The sequence below is a fragment of the Gallus gallus genome, unplaced genomic scaffold (assembly GCF_016699485.2).
Source record: "Gallus gallus isolate bGalGal1 unplaced genomic scaffold, bGalGal1.mat.broiler.GRCg7b scaffold_132, whole genome shotgun sequence".
In the NCBI taxonomy this organism is placed as follows: Eukaryota; Metazoa; Chordata; class Aves; order Galliformes; family Phasianidae; genus Gallus; species Gallus gallus.
The window spans coordinates 1-22,200 of record NW_024096084.1 but is presented as its reverse complement, the minus strand read 5'-3'; the positions used below and the strand labels follow the sequence as shown (position 1 = coordinate 22,200).

General features: G+C 63.8%; 1 protein-coding gene across 1 annotated transcript; it reads right to left on the bottom strand.

Moving 5' to 3' along the window:
• Positions 1-1,220: 1,220 nt before the first annotated feature.
• LOC121108967 (integrin alpha-L-like) lies at positions 1,221-22,109 on the bottom strand (the record flags this gene model as incomplete). The annotated part of the gene is made up of 7 exons (XM_040657326.2): positions 1,221-1,395; positions 2,938-3,066; positions 4,199-4,393; positions 13,042-13,184; positions 17,988-18,114; positions 20,600-20,667; positions 21,959-22,109. Coding segments are annotated over 7 exons (861 nt in total), but the record flags the coding sequence as incomplete, so codon positions are not given.
• Positions 22,110-22,200: the final 91 nt, after the last annotated feature.

Below are 22,200 nucleotides of genomic sequence, written 5' to 3'. Positions count from 1 at the left end.
TTATGGGGTGTGTATGGGGCGGCCCAGCGCTGTATGTGGGGCTGCGGAGGCGCGCTTGGAAGCAGAGCTGCAGCTATGGGGTCCCTATGGGGAAGCTATGGGGTATCTATGGGGCAGATGTGGAGTGTTTATGGGGTATCTATGGGGCAGTTATGGGGTCTCTATGGGGCACCTGTGGCATGTCTATGGGGTATCTATGGGGTCTCTATGGGGCAACTATGGGGCAGATATGGGGTGCCTAGAGGGCAGCTATGGGGTATCTATGGGCTAGCTATGGGGTATCTATGGGGTCCCTATGGGGCAGCTGTGGGGTCCCTATGGGGCAGCTTTGGGATATCTATGGGGTCCCTATGGGGCAGCTATGGGGCCGCTATGGGGTCCCTATGGGGCAGCTATGGGGCCGCTATGGGGTCCCTATGGGGCAGCGGTGGGGCAGTACCGGTGTAGGCGTGGCTGCGGAGGCGCGGTTGGAAGCAGAGCTGCAGCTATGGGGCAGCTATGGGTGTCTATGGGGCAGATATGGGGCCGCTATGGGGCAGCTATGGGGCAGTACCGGTGTAGGCGTGGCTGCGGAGGTGCGGTTGGAAGCAGAGCTGCAGCTATGGGGCAGCTATGGGGTATCTATGGGGCAGCTATGGGGCCCGTATAGGGCAGCTATGGGGTATCTATGGGGCACCTATGGGGCCCGTATGGGGCAGCTATGGGGTATCTATGGGGCAGCTATGGGGTATCTATGGGGTCCCTATGGGGCAGCTGTGGGGCAGCTATGGGGCAGCTATGGGGCAGTACCGGTGTATGCGTGGCTGCGGAGGCGCGGTTGGAAGCAGAGCTGCAGCTATGGGGTATCTATGGGGCAGCTGTGGGGCCGCTATGGGGCAGCTATGGGGCAGTACCGGTGTATGCGTGGCTGCGGAGGCGCGGTTGGAAGCAGAGCTGCAGCTATGGGGCAGCTATGGGGTACCTATGGGGTTCCTATGGGGTCCCTATGGGGCAGCTATGGGGCAGTACCGGTGTATGCGTGGCTGCGGAGGCGCAGTTGGAAGCAGAGCTGCAGCTATGGGGCAGCTATGGGGTATCTATGGGGTATCTATGGGGTTCCTATGGGGCAGCTATGGGGCAGCTATGGGGCAGTACCGGTGTAGGCGTGGCTGCGGAGGCGCGGTTGGAAGCAGAGCTGCAGCTATGGGGCCGCTATGGGGTATCTATGGGGCAGCTGTGGGGCCGCTATGGGGCAGCTATGGGGCAGTACCGGTGTAGGTGGGGCTGCGGAGGCGCGGTTGGAAGCAGAGCTGCAGCCCCACAGCGCCGCCGTTTCCCCCGCAGCGGTCGCGGAACCGCGGGAGGCGCTCAACCGACAGCGACAGCCGAACCCACAGCGACACCACCGGCCGAGAACTGCGGGGGGGGGGGGGGGAGGAAACCGCGCTACGGAAACGGAACCGAAACCGAAAACACAACCGGAACCGGAACACAACCCCCAACTCGGAACCGGAACACAACCCCCAACCGGAACCGGAAGCACCAACCCAACCCTGAACCGGAACACAACCCCCAACCCGGAACCGGAACACAACCCCCCCCAACCGGAACCGGAAGCACCAACCCAACCCTGAACCGGAACACAACCCCAACCCGGATCCACCAACCCAGAACCGGAACCACCAACCCAACCCCCAACCGGAACCCAACCCCCAACCGGAACCGGAACCAACCCCCAACCAGAACACAACGACCAACTGGAATCCAACCCGGAACCGGAACCACCAGCCCAACCCGGAAGCGGAACCCAACCGCCAACCGCACCGGAACCCAACCCGAAACCGAACCCGGAACGGAACCGGAAACCAACCGAAACCGAACCCGGAACCGGAACCCAACCCGGAACCGGAACCAGAACCGAACCCCGACCGAACCCCGAACCGAACCCGGTACGGAACCGACCCCATAACCACCCCTCATCCCCGCGTCACCCCCCATACCGCCCCATAACCCCCCACAACCGCCCCATATACCCCCATAACCCCTCATACCACCCCATACCCACCCCATAACCACCCCATAGCCCCCCATAACCACCCCATAGCCCCCCCTAACCCCCATACCCACCCCATAACCACCCCATAGCCCCCCATAACCCCTCATACCCACCCCATAACCACCCCATAGCCCCCCATAACCACCCCATACGCCCCCATACCACCTCATAGTCCCCCCCACATCCCCCATAACCCCCCATAAGCACCCGATAGCCCCCCATAACCACCCTATAACACCCCATAACTGCCCATATCCCCCATACCCCCCCATAACTACCCCATACCCCCTGATAACCACCCTGTAACACCCCATAACCCTCCCCATATCCCCCCATATCCTCCCATAACGACCCCATAGTCCCCCATAGCCCCCCCATACCATCTCATAACCCCCATAACCGCCCAGATCCCCCCATAACCACCCCATAACCCCCCATAACCACCCCATAGTCCCCCATAGTCCCCCCATAGCCCCCCATACCACCCCATAGGCCCCCAATAGCCCCCATATCCCCCCTTAAGGCCCTATATTCCCCCATATCCCCCCATAACCACCCCATAGCCCCACATAACCCCCCATAACCGCCCACATCCCCCCATAACCACCCCATAGCACCCCCATAGCCCCCCCACAACCCCCCCATAGCCCCCCCATAACCCCTCACTGCCCCCCCATAACCCCGCATAGCCCCCCATAACCCCCCATAACCTCCATAAGCCCCCATAACCCCCATAGCCCCCCCATAACCCCTCACGGCCCCCCCATAACCCCCCATAACCCTCATAACCCCCCATAGCCCCCCATAAGCCCGCCATATCCCCCCATAGCCCCCCATAGCCCCCCACAGCCCCCCCGTAACCCCCCCATAGCCCCCACAGCCCCCCATAACCCCATAGGCACCTCATATGGCCACCCGTCCGTCCGTCCCCACGGCGATGTCCGGCAGTCCGTCCCGTTCAGATCCTCCGTCCCATCCAACGCCACCCCGAACTGCCGCAGCTCCCACCCCATAGAGCGGCTCTCCAGGCGCTGCGGGCAGCGATTCCCATGGATCCACCCCATACATCCGCCCCATAGGTCCCCGCTGTGGATCCACCCCATAGAGCGGCCCCACAGAGCGGCCCCATAGGGAGGCCCCATAGCAAACAGCGCCCCCTAGCGGCAGCCCATGGAACCGCCCCATAGATCCAACCCATAGAGCGCCCCCATAGCAACAGCGCCCCCTAGCGGCCGCCCATGGAACAGCTCCATATAGCCAACCCATAGAGCGGCCCTATAGCAGCAGCGCCCCCTAGCGGCAGCCCATGAAATCACACCGTAGCAATAGCGCCCCCTGGCGGCAGCCCATGGAACCGCCCCATAGAGCCAACCCATAGAGCGGCCCTATAGCAGCAGCGCCCCCTAGCGGCAGCCCATGGAATCACACCGTAGCAATAGCGCCCCCTGGCGGCAGCCCGTGGAACTGCCCCATAGATCCATCCCATGGATCCGCCCCATAGAGTGGCCCCATAGGGAGGCTCCATAGCAACAGCGCCCCCTAGCGGCAGCCCGTGCAACCGCCCCATAGATCCGCCCCATGGATCCACTCTATGTATCTGCCCCATAGAGCGGCCACACATCCCCACCCCTTCCCCCTCGTGGCCCCACATCCCCACTCCTCCCCCCCCGTGGCCCCACATCTCCACACCCCTCCCCCCCCGTGGCCCCACATCCCCACCCCCCAGCACCCCCCCATGGCCCCACATCCCTCTCCCCCCGTGGCCCCACATCCCCACCCCACCCCTCCCCCCCCCATGGCCCCACATCCCCACATCCCTTCCCCCCCGTGGCCCCATATCCCTCCGCCCCCGTGGCCCCACATCCCCACCCCTTCCCCCCCCCCCCGTGGCCCCACATCCCCACCCCACCCCCCCCCCCCGTGGCCCCACATCCCTCCCCCCCCGTGGCCCCACATCCCCACATCCCTCCCCCCCGTGGCCCCACATCCCCACATCCCTTCCCCCCCATGGCCCCATATCCTTCCGCCCCCGTGGCCCCACATCCCCACCCCCCCCATGGCCCCCCATCCCTCTCCCCCCGTGGCCCCACATCCCCACATCCCTCCCCCCCTGTGGCCCCACATCCCCACCCCATGGCCCCACATCCCCCCCCCTTGCCCCACCTGTGCGTATTGGGGCTGGTGGACCCCCCTGAAGATGTAGAGCGCCCCCCGCCCGTCGTCCTCCATGGGGGCCCCCACGGCCACTTCGGGTTCCCCGTCCCCATCCGCGTCCCCCAACGCTGACAGCGCCGCCCCAAAGCGCCCCAAAGGCTGCCCGGCAGCCCCATGCAGCTCCACAGACGGCCTCAGACGGTCCTGGGGGGGGGGAAAGGGGGGGGCTTAGGGGGGCTTTGGGGGGAGATGGGGGGGTTTAGAGGGGCTTTGGGGGGAGATGGAGGGGTTTAGAGGGGCTTTGGGGGGAGATGGGGGGGTTTAGAGGGGCTTTGGGGGGAGATGGGGGGGTTTAGAGGGGCTTTGGGAGGGTTTGGGGGGATATGGGGGGGAGATGGGGGGGTTTGGGGGGCTTTAAGGGAGTGAGATGCCACCCACGTGACCCCCCCCCACCACGTGACCCCCCCACTCACATGACCCCCCTCCCCCACCACGTGACCGCACCACGTGACACCCCCCCCCCCCCCATCACGTGACCCAGCTCACCTCCTGCCATAGGTAGACGTGACCCCCCCCCATCACGTGACCCCCCCCCACGTGACCGCACCACGTGACCCCCCCCATCACGTGACCCCCCCTCCCTCCCCACGTGACCGTACCACGTGACCCCCCCCCCCCCCCATCACGTGACCCAGCTCACCTCCTGCCATAGGTAGACGTGACCCCCCCCTCCATCACGTGACCCCCCCCCCCATCACGTGACCCGGCTCACCTCCTGCCATAGGTAGACGTGATCCTTCCCCCCCCCCCCCCCCCCCCATCACGTGACCCCCCCCCCTCATCACGTGACCCCCCCCCCCCCATCACGTGACCGGTCTCACCTCCTGCCATAGGTAGACGTGATCCTTCCCCCCCCCCCCCCCCCCCCCATCACGTGACCCCCCCCCCCTCATCACGTGACCCCCCCCCCCCCCCATCACGTGACCGGTCTCACCTCCTGCCATAGGTAGACGTGATCCTTCCCCCCCCCCCCCCATCACGTGACCCCCCCCCCTCATCACGTGACCCCCCCCCCCCATCATGTGACCGGTCTCACCTCCTGCCATAGGTAGACGTGATCCTTCCCCCCCCCCCATCACGTGACCCCCCCCCATCACGTGACCCGGCTCACCTCCTGCCATAGGTAGACGTGATCCTTCCCACCCCCCCCCCCCCCCATCACGTGACCCCCCCCCCATCACGTGACCGGTCTCACCTCCTGCCATAGGTAGACGTGATCCTTCCCCCCCCCCCCCCATCACGTGACCCAGCTCACCTCCTGCCATAGGTAGCCATGACCTCCCCCCCACCACGTGACCCCCCCACGTGACCGCCCCCCCCCATCACGTGACCGGTCTCACCTCCTGCCATAGGTAGACGTGACCCCCCCACCACGTGACACCCCCCCCACCACGTGACCCCCCCCCCCCACGTGACCCCCCCCCCCATCACGTGACCCGGCTCACCTCCTGCCATAGGTAGACGTGCACGCGGCCCCCCCCGGCGGCCGTCGAAGTGCAGCGGCGCCCCGACCAGCAGCGCCCGCACAGCGCCGCCCACCGCGCACAGCGCCGCCCCGAACGACGAACCCACCTGCAAGGAGGGGGGGGGGGGGGGTAAAAAAAGGGGGGCTGTGCGGCCGTGGGGCGCCCCGTAGGCGGCCCTGGGTAACCCATAGGCAGCCCATAATAAGCCGTAGGGCCACGGAGCCCCGTAGGCAGCCCGTAATAATCTATAGGCAGCCCATAGTAACCCGTAGGCAGCCCATAGTAACCTGTAGGCAGCCCATAGTAACCCGTAGGCAGCCCATAGTAACCTGTAGGCAGCCCATAATGCCCCTAGGGAGCCCATAATAACCCATAGGCAGCCATAGGCATCCCATAATGCCCCACAGAGAGCCACAGAGCCCCATAGGCAGCCCATAATGCCCCATAGGCAGCCCATAATAACCCATAGGCAGCCATAGGCATCCCATAATGCCCCCCAGAGAGCCACAGAGCCCCATAGGCAGCCCATAATAACCCATAGGCAGCCATAGGCATCCCATAATGCCCCACAGAGAGCACAGAGCCCTATAAGCAGCCCATAATAACCCAAATGGAGCCCATAATAACCCATAGGTAGCCATAGGCATCCCATAATGCCCCACAGAGAGCCACAGAGCCCCATAGGCAGCCCATAATGCCCCATAGGCAGCCCATAATAACCCATAGGCAGCCATAGGCATCCCATAATGCCCCCCAGAGAGCCACAGAGCCCCATAGGCAGCCCATAATAACCCATAGGCAGCCATAGGCATCCCATAATGCCCCACAGAGAGCACAGAGCCCTATAAGCAGCCCATAATAACCCAAATGGAGCCCATAATAACCCATAGGTAGCCATAGGCATCCCATAATGCCCCACAGAGAGCCACAGAGCCCCATAGGCAGCCCATAATGCCCCATAGGCAGCCCATAATAACCCATAGGCAGCCATAGGCATCCCATAATGCCCCCCAGAGAGCCACAGAGCCCCATAGGCAGCCCATAATAACCCATAGGCAGCCATAGGCATCCCATAATGCCCCACAGAGAGCACAGAGCCCTATAAGCAGCCCATAATAACCCAAATGGAGCCCATAATAACCCATAGGTAGCCATAGGCATCCCATAATGCCCCCCAGAGAGCCACAGAGCCCCATAGGCAGCCCATAATAACCCATAGGCAGCCATAGGCATCCCATAATGCCCCACAGAGAGCCACAGAGCCCCATAGGCAGCCCATAATAACCCATAGGCAGCCCATAATGCCCCATAGGCAGCCATAGGCATCCCATAATGCCCCACAGAGAGCCACAGAGCCCCATAGGCAGCCCATAATAACCCATAGGCAGCCATAGGCATCCCATAATGCCCCACAGAGAGCACAGAGCCCTATAAGCAGCCCATAATAACCCAAATGGAGCCCATAATAACCCATAGGCAGCCATAGACATCCCATAATGCCCCACAGAGAGCCACGGAGCCCATAGGCAGCCCATAATGCCCCATAGGCAGCCCATAATGCCCATAGGCAGCCCATAATAACCCATAGGCAGCCCATAATGCCCCATAGGCAGCCATAGGCATCCCATAATGCCCCACAGAGAGCCACAGAGCCCCATAGGCATCCCATAATAACCCATAGGCAGTCCATAATAACCCATAGGCAGCCATAGGCATCCCATAATGCCCCACAGAGAGCCACAGAGCCCCATAGGCAGCCCATAATAACCCATAGGCAGCCCATAATGCCCCATAGGCAGCCCATAGTAACCCGTAGGCAGCCCATAGGCATCCCATAATGCCCCACAGAGAGCCACAGAGCCCCATAGGCAGCCCATAATGCCCCATAGGCAGCCCATAATAACCCATAGGCAGCCATAGGCATCCCATAATGCCCCCCAGAGAGCCACAGAGCCCCATAGGCAGCCCATAATAACCCATAGGCAGCCCATAATAACCCATAGGCAGCCCATAATAACCCATAGGCAGCCCATAATACCCCATAGGCAGCCCATAATAACCCATAGGCAGCCATAGGCATCCCATAATGCCCCACAGAGAGCACAGAGCCCCATAAGCAGCCCATAATAACCCAAATGGAGCCCATAATGCCCCATAGGCAGCCATAGGCATCCCATAATGCCCCACAGAGAGCACAGAGCCCTATAAGCAGCCCATAATAACCCAAATGGAGCCCATAATAACCCATAGGTAGCCATAGACATCCCATAATGCCCCACAGAGAGCCACGGAGCCCCATAGGCAGCCCATAATGCCCCATAGGCAGCCCATAATGCCCCATAGGCAGCCATAGGCATCCATAATGCCCCCCAGAGAGCCACAGAGCCCCATAGGCAGCCCATAATAACCCATAGGCAGCCATAGGCATCCCATAATGCCCCCCAGAGAGCCACAGAGCCCCATAGGCAGCCCATAATAACCCATAGGCAGCCATAGGCATCCCATAATGCCCCCCAGAGAGCCACAGAGCCCCATAGGCAGCCCATAATGCCCCATAGGCAGCCCATAATGCCCCATAGGCAGCCCATAGTAACCCATAGGCAGCCCATAATGCCCCATAGGCAGCCCATAATAACCCATAGGCAGCCATAGGCATCCCATAATGCCCCACAGAGAGCCACAGAGCCCCGTAGGCAGCCCATAATAACCCACAGGCAGCCCATAATGCCCCATAGGCAGCCCATAATAACCCATAGGCAGCCCATAATAACCCATAGGCAGCCCATAATAACCCAAATGGAGCCCATAATGCCCCATAGGCAGCCATAGGCATCCCATAATGCCCCACAGAGAGCCACAGAGCCCCATAGGCAGCCCATAATAACCCATAGGCAGCCCATAATGCCCCATAGGCAGCCATAGGCATCCCATAATGCCCCACAGAGAGCCACAGAGCCCCATAGGCAGCCCATAATAACCCATAGGCAGCCCATAATGCCCCATAGGCAGCCATAGGCATCCCATAATGCCCCACAGAGAGCCACAGAGCCCCATAGGCAGCCCATAATAACCCATAGGCAGCCCATAATGCCCCATAGGCAGCCATAGGCATCCCATAATGCCCCCCAGAGAGCCACAGAGCCCCATAGGCAGCTCATAATAACCCATAGGCAGCCCATAATGCCCCATAGGCAGCCCATAGTAACCCGTAGGCAGCCCATAATGCCCCACAGGCAGCCCATAATAACCCATAGGCAGCCCATAATAACCCATAGGCAGCCATAAGCATCCCATAATGCCCCCAGAGAGCCACAGAGCCCCATAGGCAGCCCATAATGCCCCATAGGCAGCCATAATAACCCATAGGCAGCCCATAATAACCCATAGGCAGCCATAGGCATCCCATAATGCCCCACAGAGAGCCACAGAGCCCCATAGGCAGCCCATAATAACCCACAGGCAGCCCATAATGCCCCATAGGCAGCCATAGGCATCCCATAATGCCCCACAGAGAGCCACAGAGCCCCATAGGCAGCCCATAATGCCCCATAGGCAGCCCATAATAACCCATAGGCAGCCATAGGCATCCCATAATGCCCCACAGAGAGCCACAGAGCCCATAGGCAGCCCATAATGCCCCATAGGCAGCCCATAATAACCCAGAGGCAGCCCATAATAACCCATAGGCAGCCCATAATGCCCCATAGGCAGCCCATAGTGCCCCATAGGCAGCCCATAATAACCCATAGGCAGCCTATAGCCCCCCTCACCCCATAGCCCCCCCCCACCCCACAGCCCCCATATCCCCCCCACAGCCCCCATACCCCCCCCATGACGACCCCCCCCACCCCATAGACCCCATATCCCCCCCACAGACCCCATATCCCCCCCCATATCCCCCCCACAGCCCCCATATCCCCCCCACAGACCCCATATCCCACCCCATATCCCCCCCACAGCCCCCATATCCCCCCCCACATCCCCCCCACAGCCCCCATATCCCCCCCCATATCACCCCCACAGACCCCACAGCCCCCATATCCCCCCCATATCCCCCCCACAGCCCCCATATCCCCCCCCATATCCCCCCTCACCCCATATCCCCCCCATATCCCCCCCACAGCCCCCCCCACAGCCCCCATATCCCCCCCTCACCCCATATCCCCCCCACAGACCCCATATCCCACCCCCATATCCCCCTCACAGCCCCCATATCCCCCCCCATATCCCCCCCACAGACCCCACATCCCCCCCACAGCCCCCATATCCCCCCCCATATCCCCCCCACAGCCCCCATATCCCCCCCCCATATCCCCCCCACAGCCCCCATATCCCCCCCATATCCCCCCCACAGACCCCACAGCCCCCATATCCCCCCCCATATCCCCCCCACAGCCCCCATATCCCCCCCCATATCCCCCCTACAGACCCCATATCCCCCCCACAGCCCCCATATCCCCCCCCATATCACCCCCACAGACCCCACAGCCCCCATACCCCCCCCATATCCCCCCCACAGCCCCCATACCCCCCCATATCCCCCCCACAGCCCCCATATCCCCCTCCATATCCCCCCCACAGCCCCCATATCCCCCCCACAGACCCCACAGCCCCCATATCCCCCCCCATATCCCCCCCACAGCCCCCATATCCCCCCCCATATCCCCCCCCACAGCCCCCATATCCCCCCCACAGCCCCCATATCCTCCCCCATATCCCCCCCACAGACCCCATATCCCCCCCACAGCCCCCATATCCCCCCATATCCCCCCCCATACCCCCCCCACAGCCCCCATATCCCCCCCACAGACCCCACAGCCCCCATATCCCCCCCACAGACCCCATATCCCCCCCCATATCCCCCCCACAGCCCCCATATCCCCCCCATATCCCCCCCACAGACCCCACAGCCCCCATATCCCCCCACAGCCCCCATACCCCCCCCATAAGACCCCCCCCCAACCTGTTTCCCGCGCAGACTCTGCAGCCGCGTCCACCCCATATCCCCCCCCACCCCACAGCCCCCATATCCCCCCATATCCCCCCCACAGACCCCATATCCCCCCCACAGCCCCCATATCCCCCCCCATATCCCCCCTCACCCCATATCCCCCCATATCCCCCCCCACAGCCCCCATATCCCCCCCACAGCCCCCCCCACAGCCCCCATATCCCCCCCTCACCCCATATCCCCCCCACAGCCCCCATATCCCCCCCTCACCCCATATCCCCCCCACAGACCCCATATCCCCCCCACAGACCCCATATCCCCCCCACAGACCCCATATCCCCCCCTCACCCCATATCCCACCCCATATCCCCCCATACCCCCCCCACCTGTTTCCCCTCAGACTCTGCAGCCGCGCCCAGCCGCCGGCGCCGCCCTCCCACAGACCCCATATCCCCTCCCACAGCCCCCCCCACCCCATAGACCCCATATCCCCCCCACAGACCCCACAGACCCCATATCCCCCCCACAGCCCCCGTATCCCCCCCCATATCCCCCCCACAGACCCCACAGCCCCCATATCCCCCCATGTCCCCCCCACAGACCCCACAGCCCCCATATCCCCCCCACAGCCCCCATATCCCCCCCCATATCCCCCCCACAGACCCCACAGCCCCCATATCCCCCCCCTATCCCCCCCACAGCCCCCATATCCCTCCCCATATCCCCCTCTCACCCCATATCCCCCCCATATCCCCCCCCCCCAGCTGTTTCCCCCTCAGACTCTGCAGCCGCCTCCACCCCATATCCCCCCCAAACCCCATATCCCCCCCACAGACCCCACAGCCCCCATATCCCCCCCATATCCCCCCCACAGCCCCCATATCCCCCCCCCACCCCACAGCCCCCATATCCCCCCCCATATCCCCCCTCACCCCATATCCCCCCCATATCCCCCCCCACAGCCCCCATATCCCCCCCACAGCCCCCCCCACAGCCCCCATATCCCCCCCTCACCCCATATCCCCCTCACCCCATATCCCCCCCACAGACCCCATATCCCCCCCACAGCCCCCATATCCCCCCCCATATCCCCCCCACAGCCCCCATATCCCCCCCATATCCCCCCCACAGCCCCCATATCCGCCCCCACAGCCCCCATATCCCCCCCATATCCCCCCCCACAGCCCCCATATCCCCCCCCATATCCCCCCTCAGACCCCATATTCCCCCCCAGCCCCCATATCCCCCCCACAGACCCCATAGACCCCATATCCCACCCCATATCCCCCCCCATATCCCCCCCACAGACCCCACAGCCCCCATATCCCCCCCCATATCCCCCCCACAGACCCCATATCCCCCCATATCCCCCCCACAGCCCCCATATCCCCCCATATCCCCCCCACAGCCCCCATATCCCCCCCACAGCCCCCGTATCCCCCCCCATATCCCCCCCACAGCCCCATATCCCCCCCATATCCCCCCTACAGCCCCCATATCCCCCCCCATATCCCCCCCACAGACCCCACAGACCCCATATCCCCCCCATATCCCCCCACAGCCCCCATATCCTCCCCCATATCCCCCCCCACAGCCCCCATATCCCCCCCACAGCCCCCATATCCCCCCCATGTCCCCCCCACAGACCCCACAGCCCCCATATCCCCCCCATGTCCCCCCCACAGACCCCACAGCCCCCATATCCCCCCACAGCCCCCATATCCCCCCATATCCCCCCCCACAGCCCCCATATCCCCCCCTCACCCCATATCCCCCCCACAGCCCCCATATCCCCCCCCATATCCCCCCCACAGACCCCACAGCCCCCATATCCCCCCCATAAGACCCCCCCCCACCTGTTTCCCCCTCAGACTCTGCAGCCGCCTCCACCCCATATCCCCCCCCAACCCCATATCCCCCCCCACCCCACAGCCCCCATATCCCCCCCCACAGACCCCATATCCCCCCCACAGCCCCCATATCCCCCCCATATCCCCCCCACAGCCCCCATATCCCCCCCCATATCCCCCCCACAGACCCCACAGACCCCATATCCCCCCTACAGACCCCATATCCCCCCCACAGCCCCCATATCCCCCCCCATATCCCCCCCACAGACCCCATATCCCCCCCACAGCCCCCATATCCCCCCATATCCCCCCCACAGCCCCCATATCCCCCCCATATCCCCCCCACAGCCCCCATATCCCCCCCACAGACCCCATATCCCCCCCCATATCCCCCCACAGCCCCATACCCCCCCCATATCCCCCCATATCCCCCCCTCACAGCCCCCATACCCCCCCATAAGACCCCCCCCATATCCCCCCCACAGACCCCATATCCCCCCCATAAGACCCCCCCCCCCCCCCCACCTGTTTCCCGCGCAGACTCTGCAGGCGCGCCCAGCCGCCGGCGCCGCCCTCGAGCAGCTCCACTCCTCCCACGTGACCGCGCCGGGGCGCTCCCACCGCCAGCAGCAGCCGCCCCTCCGCCGGGACCCCCGCCAGGGCGTAACCTATAGTAATTAGCTCATTAATAGCTCATTAATGGCTCATTAATGGCTCATACATCGCCGCAACCCCCCCCCATTCACTGGGTCCCCATTGACCCCCCCCAGTTGACCCCCTCTCCCCCCATTGGGCCCCCATTGGTGCCCCCCCCCCCCCCATGGGACCCCCGCCAGGGCGTAACCTGCGGTAATTAACTCATTAACGGCTCATTAATGGCTCATTAATGACTCATACATCGCCGCAACCCCCCTCCCATTCACTGGGACCCCATTGACCCCCCTCAATTGACCCCCCCGCCCCCCATTGGGCCCCCATTGGTGCCCCCCCCATTGGGACCCCTGCCAGGGCATTACCTATAGTAATTAGCTCATTAATAGCTCATTAATGGCTCATTAATGACTCATACATGACCGCAACCCCCCCCCCATTCACTGGGCCCCCATTGACCCCCCCAGTTGACCCCCTCTCCCCCCATTGGGCCCCCATTGGTGCCCCCCCCCCCTCCTCTGGGACCCCCGCCAGGGCGTAACCTGCGGTAATTAACTCATTAACGGCTCATTAATGGCTCATTAATGGCTCATACATCACCGCAACCCCTCTCCCATTCATTGGGACCCCATTGACCCCCCCCCAGTTGACCCCCTCTCCCCCCATTGGGCCCCCATTGGTGCCCCCCCCCCCCTCCTCTGTGACCCCCGCCAGGGCGTAACCTGCGGTAATTAACTCATTAACGGCTCATTAATGGCTCATTAATGACTCATATATCGCCGCAACCCCCCTCCCATTCACTGGGACCCCATTGACCCCCCCTCAGTTGACCCCTCCCCCCTTTGGGCCCCCATTGGTGCCCCCCCCCCATGGGACCCCCCGCCAGGGCATAACCTATAGTAATTAGCTCATTAATAGCTCATTAATGGCTCATTAATGACTCATACATCGCCGCAATCCCCCTCCCATTCACTGGGACCCCATTGACCCCCCCTCAGTTGACCCCCTCTCCCCCCGTTGGGCCCCCATTGGTGCCCCCCACCCCATGGGACCCCCGCCAGGGCGTAACCTATAGTAATTAACTCATTAATGGCTCATTAATAGCTCATTCATGGCTGATTAACCACTGCAACCCCCCCTCCCATTCACTGGGACCCCATTGACCCCCCTCAGTTGACCCCTCCCCCCTTTGGGCCCCCATTGGTGCCCCCCCCCCCCCCCCCCCCCCCTCTGGGACCCCCGCCAGGGCGTAACCTGCGGTCATTAGCTCATTAACGGCTCATTAATGGCTCATTAATGACTCATACATCACCGCAACCCCCTCCCATTCACTGGGACCCCATTGAGCCCCCCCCAGTTGACCCCTCCCCCCTTTGAACCCCCATTTGTGCCCCCCCCCCTCCGCCGGGACCCCCGCCAGGGCGTAACCTATAGTAATTAACTCATTAACGGCTCATTAATGGCTCATTAATGACTCATACATCACCGCAACCCCCCCCCATTCACTGGGACCCCATTGAGCCCCCCCAGTTGACCCCTCCCCCCTTTGAACCCCCATTTGTGCCCCCCCCCCTTCGCCGGGACCCCCGCCAGGGCGTAACCTATAGTAATTAACTCATTAACGGCTCATTAATGGCTCATTAATGACTCATACATCACCGCAACCCCCCCCATTCACTGGGACCCCATTGAGCCCCCCCAGTTGACCCCTCCCCCCTTTGAACCCCCATTTGTGCCCCCCCCCCTCCGCCGGGACCCCCGCCAGGGCGTAACCTATAGTAATTAACTCATTAACGGCTCATTAATGGCTCATTAATGACTCATACATCACCGCAACCCCCCCCCATTCACTGGGACCCCATTGACCCCCCCTCAGTTGACCCCCTCTCCCCCCATTGGGCCCCCATTGGTGCCCCCCCCCCCCCCATTGGGACCCCCGCCAGGGCATAACCTATAGTAATTAACTCATTAAGGGCTCATTAATGGCTCATTAATGACTCATTCATCACGGCAACCCCCCCTCCCATTCACTGGGACCCCATTGACCCCCCCAGTTGACCCCCTCTCCCCCCATTGGGCCCCCATTGGTGCCCCCCCCATTGGGACCCCTGCCAGGGCATTATCTATAGTAATTAGCTCATTAATAGCTCATTAATGGCTCATTAATGACTCATTCATCACGGCAACCCCCCCTCCCATTCACTGGGACCCCATTGACCCCCCCAGTTGACCCCCTCTCCCCCCATTGGGCCCCCATTGGTGCCCCCCCCATTGGGACCCCTGCCAGGGCATTACCTATAGTAATTAGCTCATTAATAGCTCATTAATGGCTCATTAATGACTCATACATCGCCGCAACCCCCCTCCCATTCACTGGGACCCCATTGACCCCCCCTCAGGTGACCCCTCCCCCCTTTGAACCCCATTTGTGCCCCCCCCCCCCCCCTCCTCCGGGACCCCCGCCAGGGCGTAACCTGCGGTAATTAACTCATTAACGGCTCATTAATGGCTCATTAATGACTCATACATCACCGCAACCCCCCCCCATTCACTGGGCCCCCATTGACCCCCCCTCAGTTGACCCCTCCCCCCTTTGGGCCCCCATTGGTGCCCCCCCCCCCCTCCCCCCCTCCTCTGGGACCCCCGCCAGGGCGTAACCTGCGGTCATTAGCTCATTAACGGCTCATTAATGGCTCATTAATGACTCATACATCGCCGCAACCCCCCCTCCCATTCACTGGGCCCCCATTGACCCCCCCCCAGTTGATCCCTCCCCCCTTTGGACCCCCATTTGTGCCCCCCCCCCCAATTTACCCCCCCTTTTAACCCCCCCCATTTCCCCCCCCAGTGGGACCCCCCCCTCTTTAAACTCCCACCCCCACCCCCCCCAAAGCCCCCCCTTATTAATGCCCCCCCCCCAATTTACCCCCCCCATTTACTCCCCCCCCCATTTCCCCCCCCAATGGGACCCCCCCCTCTTTATGCCCCCCCAATGGGACCCCCCCCCTTAACTCCCCACCCCCACCCCCCCCCAAAGGCCCCCCATATTAATGCCCCCCCCCCCAATTTACCCCCCCCATTTACTCCCCCCCCCCATTTCCCCCCCCAATGGGACCCCCCCCTCTTTATGCCCCCCCAATGGGACTCCCCCATTAACTCCCCCCACCCCCATCCCCCCCCAAAAGGCCCCCACTTATTAATGCCCCCCCCCCAATTTACCCCCCCCAAAGGCCCCCCCTCAGTGGCCCCCCCAATTTACCCCCCCCATTTACCCCCCCCCCAATGGACCCCCCCCCATTTCCCCCCCAATGGGACCCCCTCAGTGCCCCCCCCCAATTTACCCCCTCCCTTTATGCCCCCCCCAATGGACCCCCCCCCATTTCCCCCCCCAATGGGACCCCCCCTCTTTATGCCCCCCCCCATTTACTCCCCCCCCATTAACTCCCCCCACCCCCACCCCCCCTTTACTCCCCCCCCAATGGGACCCCCCCATTTACTCCCCCCCCATTAACTCCCCCCACCCCCATCCCCCCTCCAAAGCCCCCCCTTATTAATGCCGCCCCCCAATTTACCCCCCCCCATTTACTCCCCCCCCCATTTCCCCCCCCAAAGGCCCCCCCTCAGTGCCCCCCCCCATTTACCCCCCCCCTTTATGCCCCCCCCCAATGGACCCCCCCCCCATTTCCCCCCCCAAAGGCCCCCCTCTTTATACCCCCCCCAATGGGACCCCCCCCCTTTTAACCCCCCCATTTACTCCCCCCCCATTAACTCCCCCCACCCCCACCCCCCTCCAAAGCCCCCCCTTATTAATGCCCCCCCCCCAATTTACCCCCCCCATTTACTCCCCCCCCCATTTCCCCCCCAATGGGATCCCCCCCTCTTTATGCCCCCCCAATGGGACCCCCCCATTAACTCCCCACCCCCACCCCCCTCCAAAGCCCCCCCTTATTAATGCCCCCCCCCCAATTTACTCCTCCCATTTACTCCCCCCCCCATTTCCCCCCCCAATGGGACCCCCCCCCTTTTAAACCCCCCCATTTACTCCCCCCCCCATTAACTCCCCCCACCCCCACCCCCCCCCAAGCCCCCCCTTATCAATGCCCCCCCATTTACCCCCCCCATTAACTCCCCCCCCATTAACTCCCCCCACCCCCACCCCCCCCCAAAGCCCCCCCTTATCAATGCCCCCCCCCCAGTTTACCCCCCCCCATTATGCCCCCCCATTTACTCCCCCCAATGGGACCCCCCCCCTTTATGCCCCCCCCAATGGACCCCCTCTTTATGCCCCCCCCCATTTACTCCCCCCAATGGGACCCCCCCATTTACTCCCCCCCCATTTACTCCCCCCCCATTTACTCCCCCCAATGGGACCCCCCCCTCTTTATACCCCCCCCAATGGGACCCCCCCCCTTTTAAACCCCCCCATTTACTCCCCCCCCATTAACTCCCCCCCCCCCCAAAGCCCCCCCTTATCAATGCCCCCCCCCATTTACTCCCCCCCCATTAACTCCCCCCACCCCCACCCCCCCTCCAAAGCCCCCCCTTATTAATGCCCCCCCCCCAATTTACCCCTCCCATTTACTCCCCCCCCCATTTCCCCCCCCAATGGGACCCCCCCTTTTAACCCCCCCATTTACTCCCCCCCCATTAACTCCCCCCACCCCCACCCCCCCCAAAGCCCCCCCTTATCAATGCCCCCCCCCATTTACCCCCCCCCATTTACTCCCCCCCCATTAACTCCCCCCACCCCCACCCCCACCCCCCCCTCAAAGCCCCCCCTTATCAATGCCCCCCCCCCAATTCCCCCCCCCCCCCCTCACCCAGATAAGCGTCGGCTGCGTCCTCCCCCACTTCCGGGTTGCCCACGAACGTTTCCGGGGGGGGGTGGATGAGGAGGACCCCCCCCGCCCAGCTGTCCGCACCCACCGCCCCCGTCAGCACCCGGCCCTATGGGGGGGGGGCACACAATGAGGGGGGGGGGGTCACCCCATGGTCCCCCCCCCACGGTGACCCCCAAATTCCCCCCCTTGCCCCCCCCTCGTGGCCCCCCCATCCCCCCCATTCGCCCCCCAAATCGCCCCCCCCCCCCCTCCGTGGCCCCCCCATACCCTCCCACCCCCCCCCCATATGCCCCCATTATGCCCCCCCAAATCCCCCCCATGGCCCCCCCATGACCCCCCCCATGCCCCCCCAATGCTCCCCCCCCCGTGGCCCCCCCCCATGGCCCCCCCATACCGTCCCATCCCCCCCCCATGCCCCCATTATGCCCCCCCCGGTGCCCCCCAAATTCCCCCCCTTCCCCCCCCCCGTGGCCCCCCCATCCCCCCATTCGACCCCAAATCGCCCCCCCCCCCGTGGCCCCCCCCCATTATGCCCCCCCAATGCCCCCCAAAACCCCCCCATAACCCCCCATACCCTCCCACCCCCCCCATATGCCCCCATTATGTCCCCCCAAAGCCCCCCCAAAAACCCCCCATGCCCCCATTATGCCCCCCCAAAACCCCCCATGACCCCCCCGTGGCCCCCCCCATTATGCCCCCCCATCCCCCCCATTCACCCCCCAAATCGCCACCCCCCCCCCGTGGCCCCCCCATCCCTCCCCCATGACCCCCCCATGCCCCCCAAAGCCCCCCCAAAACCCCCCATGCCCCCATTATGCCCCCCCATCCCCCCCATCCCTCCCCCATGACCCCCCCAAGTGCCCCCCCATGCCCCCCAAATCGCCCCCCTCCATCGCCCCCCCCCCCGTGGCCCCCCCATACCCCCCATGCCCCCATTATGCCCCCCCCAGTGCCCCCCCAAATACCCCCCTTGCCCCCCCCCCCGTGGCCCCCCCATCCCCCCATTCGCCCCCCAAATCGCCCCCCCCCCCCCCCGTGGCCCCCCCATACCCTCCCATCCCCCCCCCATATGCCCCCATTATGCCCCCCCAATGCCCCCCCAAAGCCCCCCATGACCCCCCCGTGGCCCCCCCCATTATGCCCCCCCATCCCCCCCATTCACCCCCCCAAATCGCCACCCCCCCCCCGTGGCCCCCCCATCCCTCCCCCATGACCCCCCCATGCCCCCCAAAGCCCCCCCAAAACCCCCCATGCCCCCATTATGCCCCCCCATCCCCCCCATCCCTCCCCCATGACCCCCCCAAGTGCCCCCCCATGCCCCCCAAATCGCCCCCCTCCATCGCCCCCCCCCCCCGTGGCCCCCCCATACCCCCCATGCCCCCATTATGCCCCCCCCAGTGCCCCCCCAAATACCCCCCTTGCCCCCCCCCCCGTGGCCCCCCCATCCCCCCATTATGCCCCCCAAATCGCCCCCCCCCCCCCGTGGCCCCCCCATACCCTCCCACCTCCCCCCCATATGCCCCCATTATGCCCCCCCAAAGCCCCCCCAAATTCCCCCCATGTCCCTCTTATCCCCCCAAATCCCCCCCATGTCCCTCTTATGCCCCCCATACCCCCCCAAATCCCCCCCAAATCCCCCCCTTTCGCCCCATGCCCCCCAAATCCCCCCCCATGCCCCCCCAAATCCCCCAATGTCCCCCTTCCCCCCCCATGCCCCCCCAAAGCCCCCCCAAAGCCCCCCCATGCCCCCCTTATGCCCCCCATACCCCCCATGTCCCCCAAAGCCCCCCCAAATCCCCCCCATGCCCCCCTTATGCCCCCTTATGCCCCCCCATGTCCCCCCAAAGCCCCCCCAAAGCCCCCCCAAATCCCCCCATGTCCCCCTTATGCCCCCCATACCCCCCCAAAGCCCCCCAAATCCCCCCATGTCCCCCTTATGCCCCCCATGGCCCCCCAAAGCCCCCCCAAATCCCCCCCTTTTCCCTCTTATGCCCCCCATACCCCCCCAAAGCCCCCCCAAATCCCCCTATGTCCCCCTTATGCCCCCCAAAGACCCCCCAAAGCCCCCCCATGTCCCCCCATATCCCCCCCACCCCCAAATCCCCCCCATGCCCCCCTTATGCCCCCCTTATGCCCCCCCATGTCCCCCCAAAGCCCCCCCAAATCCCCCCCATGCCCCCCTTATGCCCCCCTTATGCCCCCCCATGTCCCCCCAAAGCCCCAAGTCCCCCCCTTTTCCCTCTTATGCCCCCCATACCCCCCCAAAGCCCCCCAAATCCCCCCATGTCCCCCTTATGCCCCCCATACCCCCCCAAAGCCCCCCCAAATCCCCCCCCATCCCCAAATCCCCCCCATGTCCCCCTTATGCCCCCCCATGTCCCCCCAAAGCCCCCCCAAAGCCCCCCCAAATCCCTCCATGTCCCCCTTATGCCCCCCTTATCCCCCCCAAATCCCCCCCATGTCCCTCTTATGCCCCCCATACCCCCCCAAATCCCCCCCAAATCCCCCCCTTTCGCCCCCATGCCCCCCAGATCCCCCCCATGCCCCCCCATATCCCCCCCCCCCCCCCCCAAATCCTGCCCCCCCCTCACGCTGATGGCAGCCACGCTGATCCCGGCCGAGCTGAGCTCCAAATGGAAGCTGTGCTGAGCGGAGGTGCCTGGAAATGGGGGGGCAGCGCGGGGTGGGCGCCCCAATAACGGCCCCAAATAACCCCCAAACGGCCCCAAATGACCCCCAAAACCCCCAATACTGCCAATAATGACCCCAAATGGCCCCAAATGACCATCAATACCCCCAATAGTGGCCCCAAATGGCCGTAAATGGCCCTAAAGGACCCCAATAATGGCCCCAAATGGCCCTAAAGGACACCAATGGCCCTAAATGGCCCCCAATACCCCCAATAATGGCCCCAAATGGCCCTAAAGGACACCAATAACGGCCCCAAACGGCCCTAAATGGCCCCAAATGACCCCCAATACCCCCAATAATGGCCCCAAATGGCCCTAAATGGCCCCAAATGGACCCAGATGGCCCTAAATGGCCTCAGATGGCCCTAAATAGCCCCAAATGGCCCTAACTGGCCCTAAAGGACCCCAATAATGGCCCCAAATGGCCCTAAATGGCCCCAAATGGCCCCAGATGGCCCTAAATGGCCCCAAATGGCCCCAATAACGGCCCCAAATGGCCCTATATGGCCCCAATAATGGCACCAAATGGTCCCAAATAGCCGTAAATGGCCCTAAAGGACCCCAATAACGACCCCAAATCCCCCAATAATGACCCCAAATGACCCCAAATCCCCCAATAATGACCCCAATGACGGCCCTAAATGCCCCCCCTGCCCTCCCCCCCACTTTCGATGGCGTAGATGCGGGCCTGCAGGTCCTGGAAGGTGCCATGCAAGGGCTGCTATGCCCCCTAACAGTGGCCCTAAAGGACCCCAAATGCCCCCAATAACGACCCCAAATGACCCCAAATCCCCCAATAATGACCCCAGATGACCCCAAATACCTCCTATAATGACCCCAAATGGCCCCAAATCCCCCAATCACGGCCCTAAATGCCCCCCCCCCTCCTCTTTCAATGGCGTAGATGCGGGCCTGCAGGTCCTGGAAGGTGCCATGCAAGGGCTGCTATGCCCCCTAACAGTGGCCCTAAAGGACCCCAAATGCCCCCAATAACGACCCCAAATGACCCCAAATCCCCCAGTAATGACCCCAATAAGGGCCCTAAATGCCCCCCCCGGCCCCCCCCCCACCTTCGATGGCGTAGATGCGGGCCTGCAGGTCCTGGAAGGTGCCATGCAAGGGCTGCTATGACCCCTAACAGTGACCCCAAATGACCCCAAATACCCCCAATAACGACCCCAATTGACCCCAAATCCCCCAATAACGACCCCAAATGACCCCAATAAGGGCCCTAAATGCCCCCCCCGGCCCCCCCCCCACCTTCGATGGCGTAGATGCGGGCCTGCAGGTCCTGGAAGAGGCCTCGGAGGCGCTGGAAGCTGTCGAGGACGGTGACGAAGTGCGCGCTGGGCTGCGACGCCAACAGCTCCAACTGCGCCCGGCTCTGCGCCCGCCGGAAGTTGTGGCCCACCTGGGGGGGGGGGGGGGGGTCTTATTGGGGGGGGGTCCTATTGGGGGGGGGGGGTCTTATTGGGGGGGGGTCCTATTGGGGGGGGGGGGGG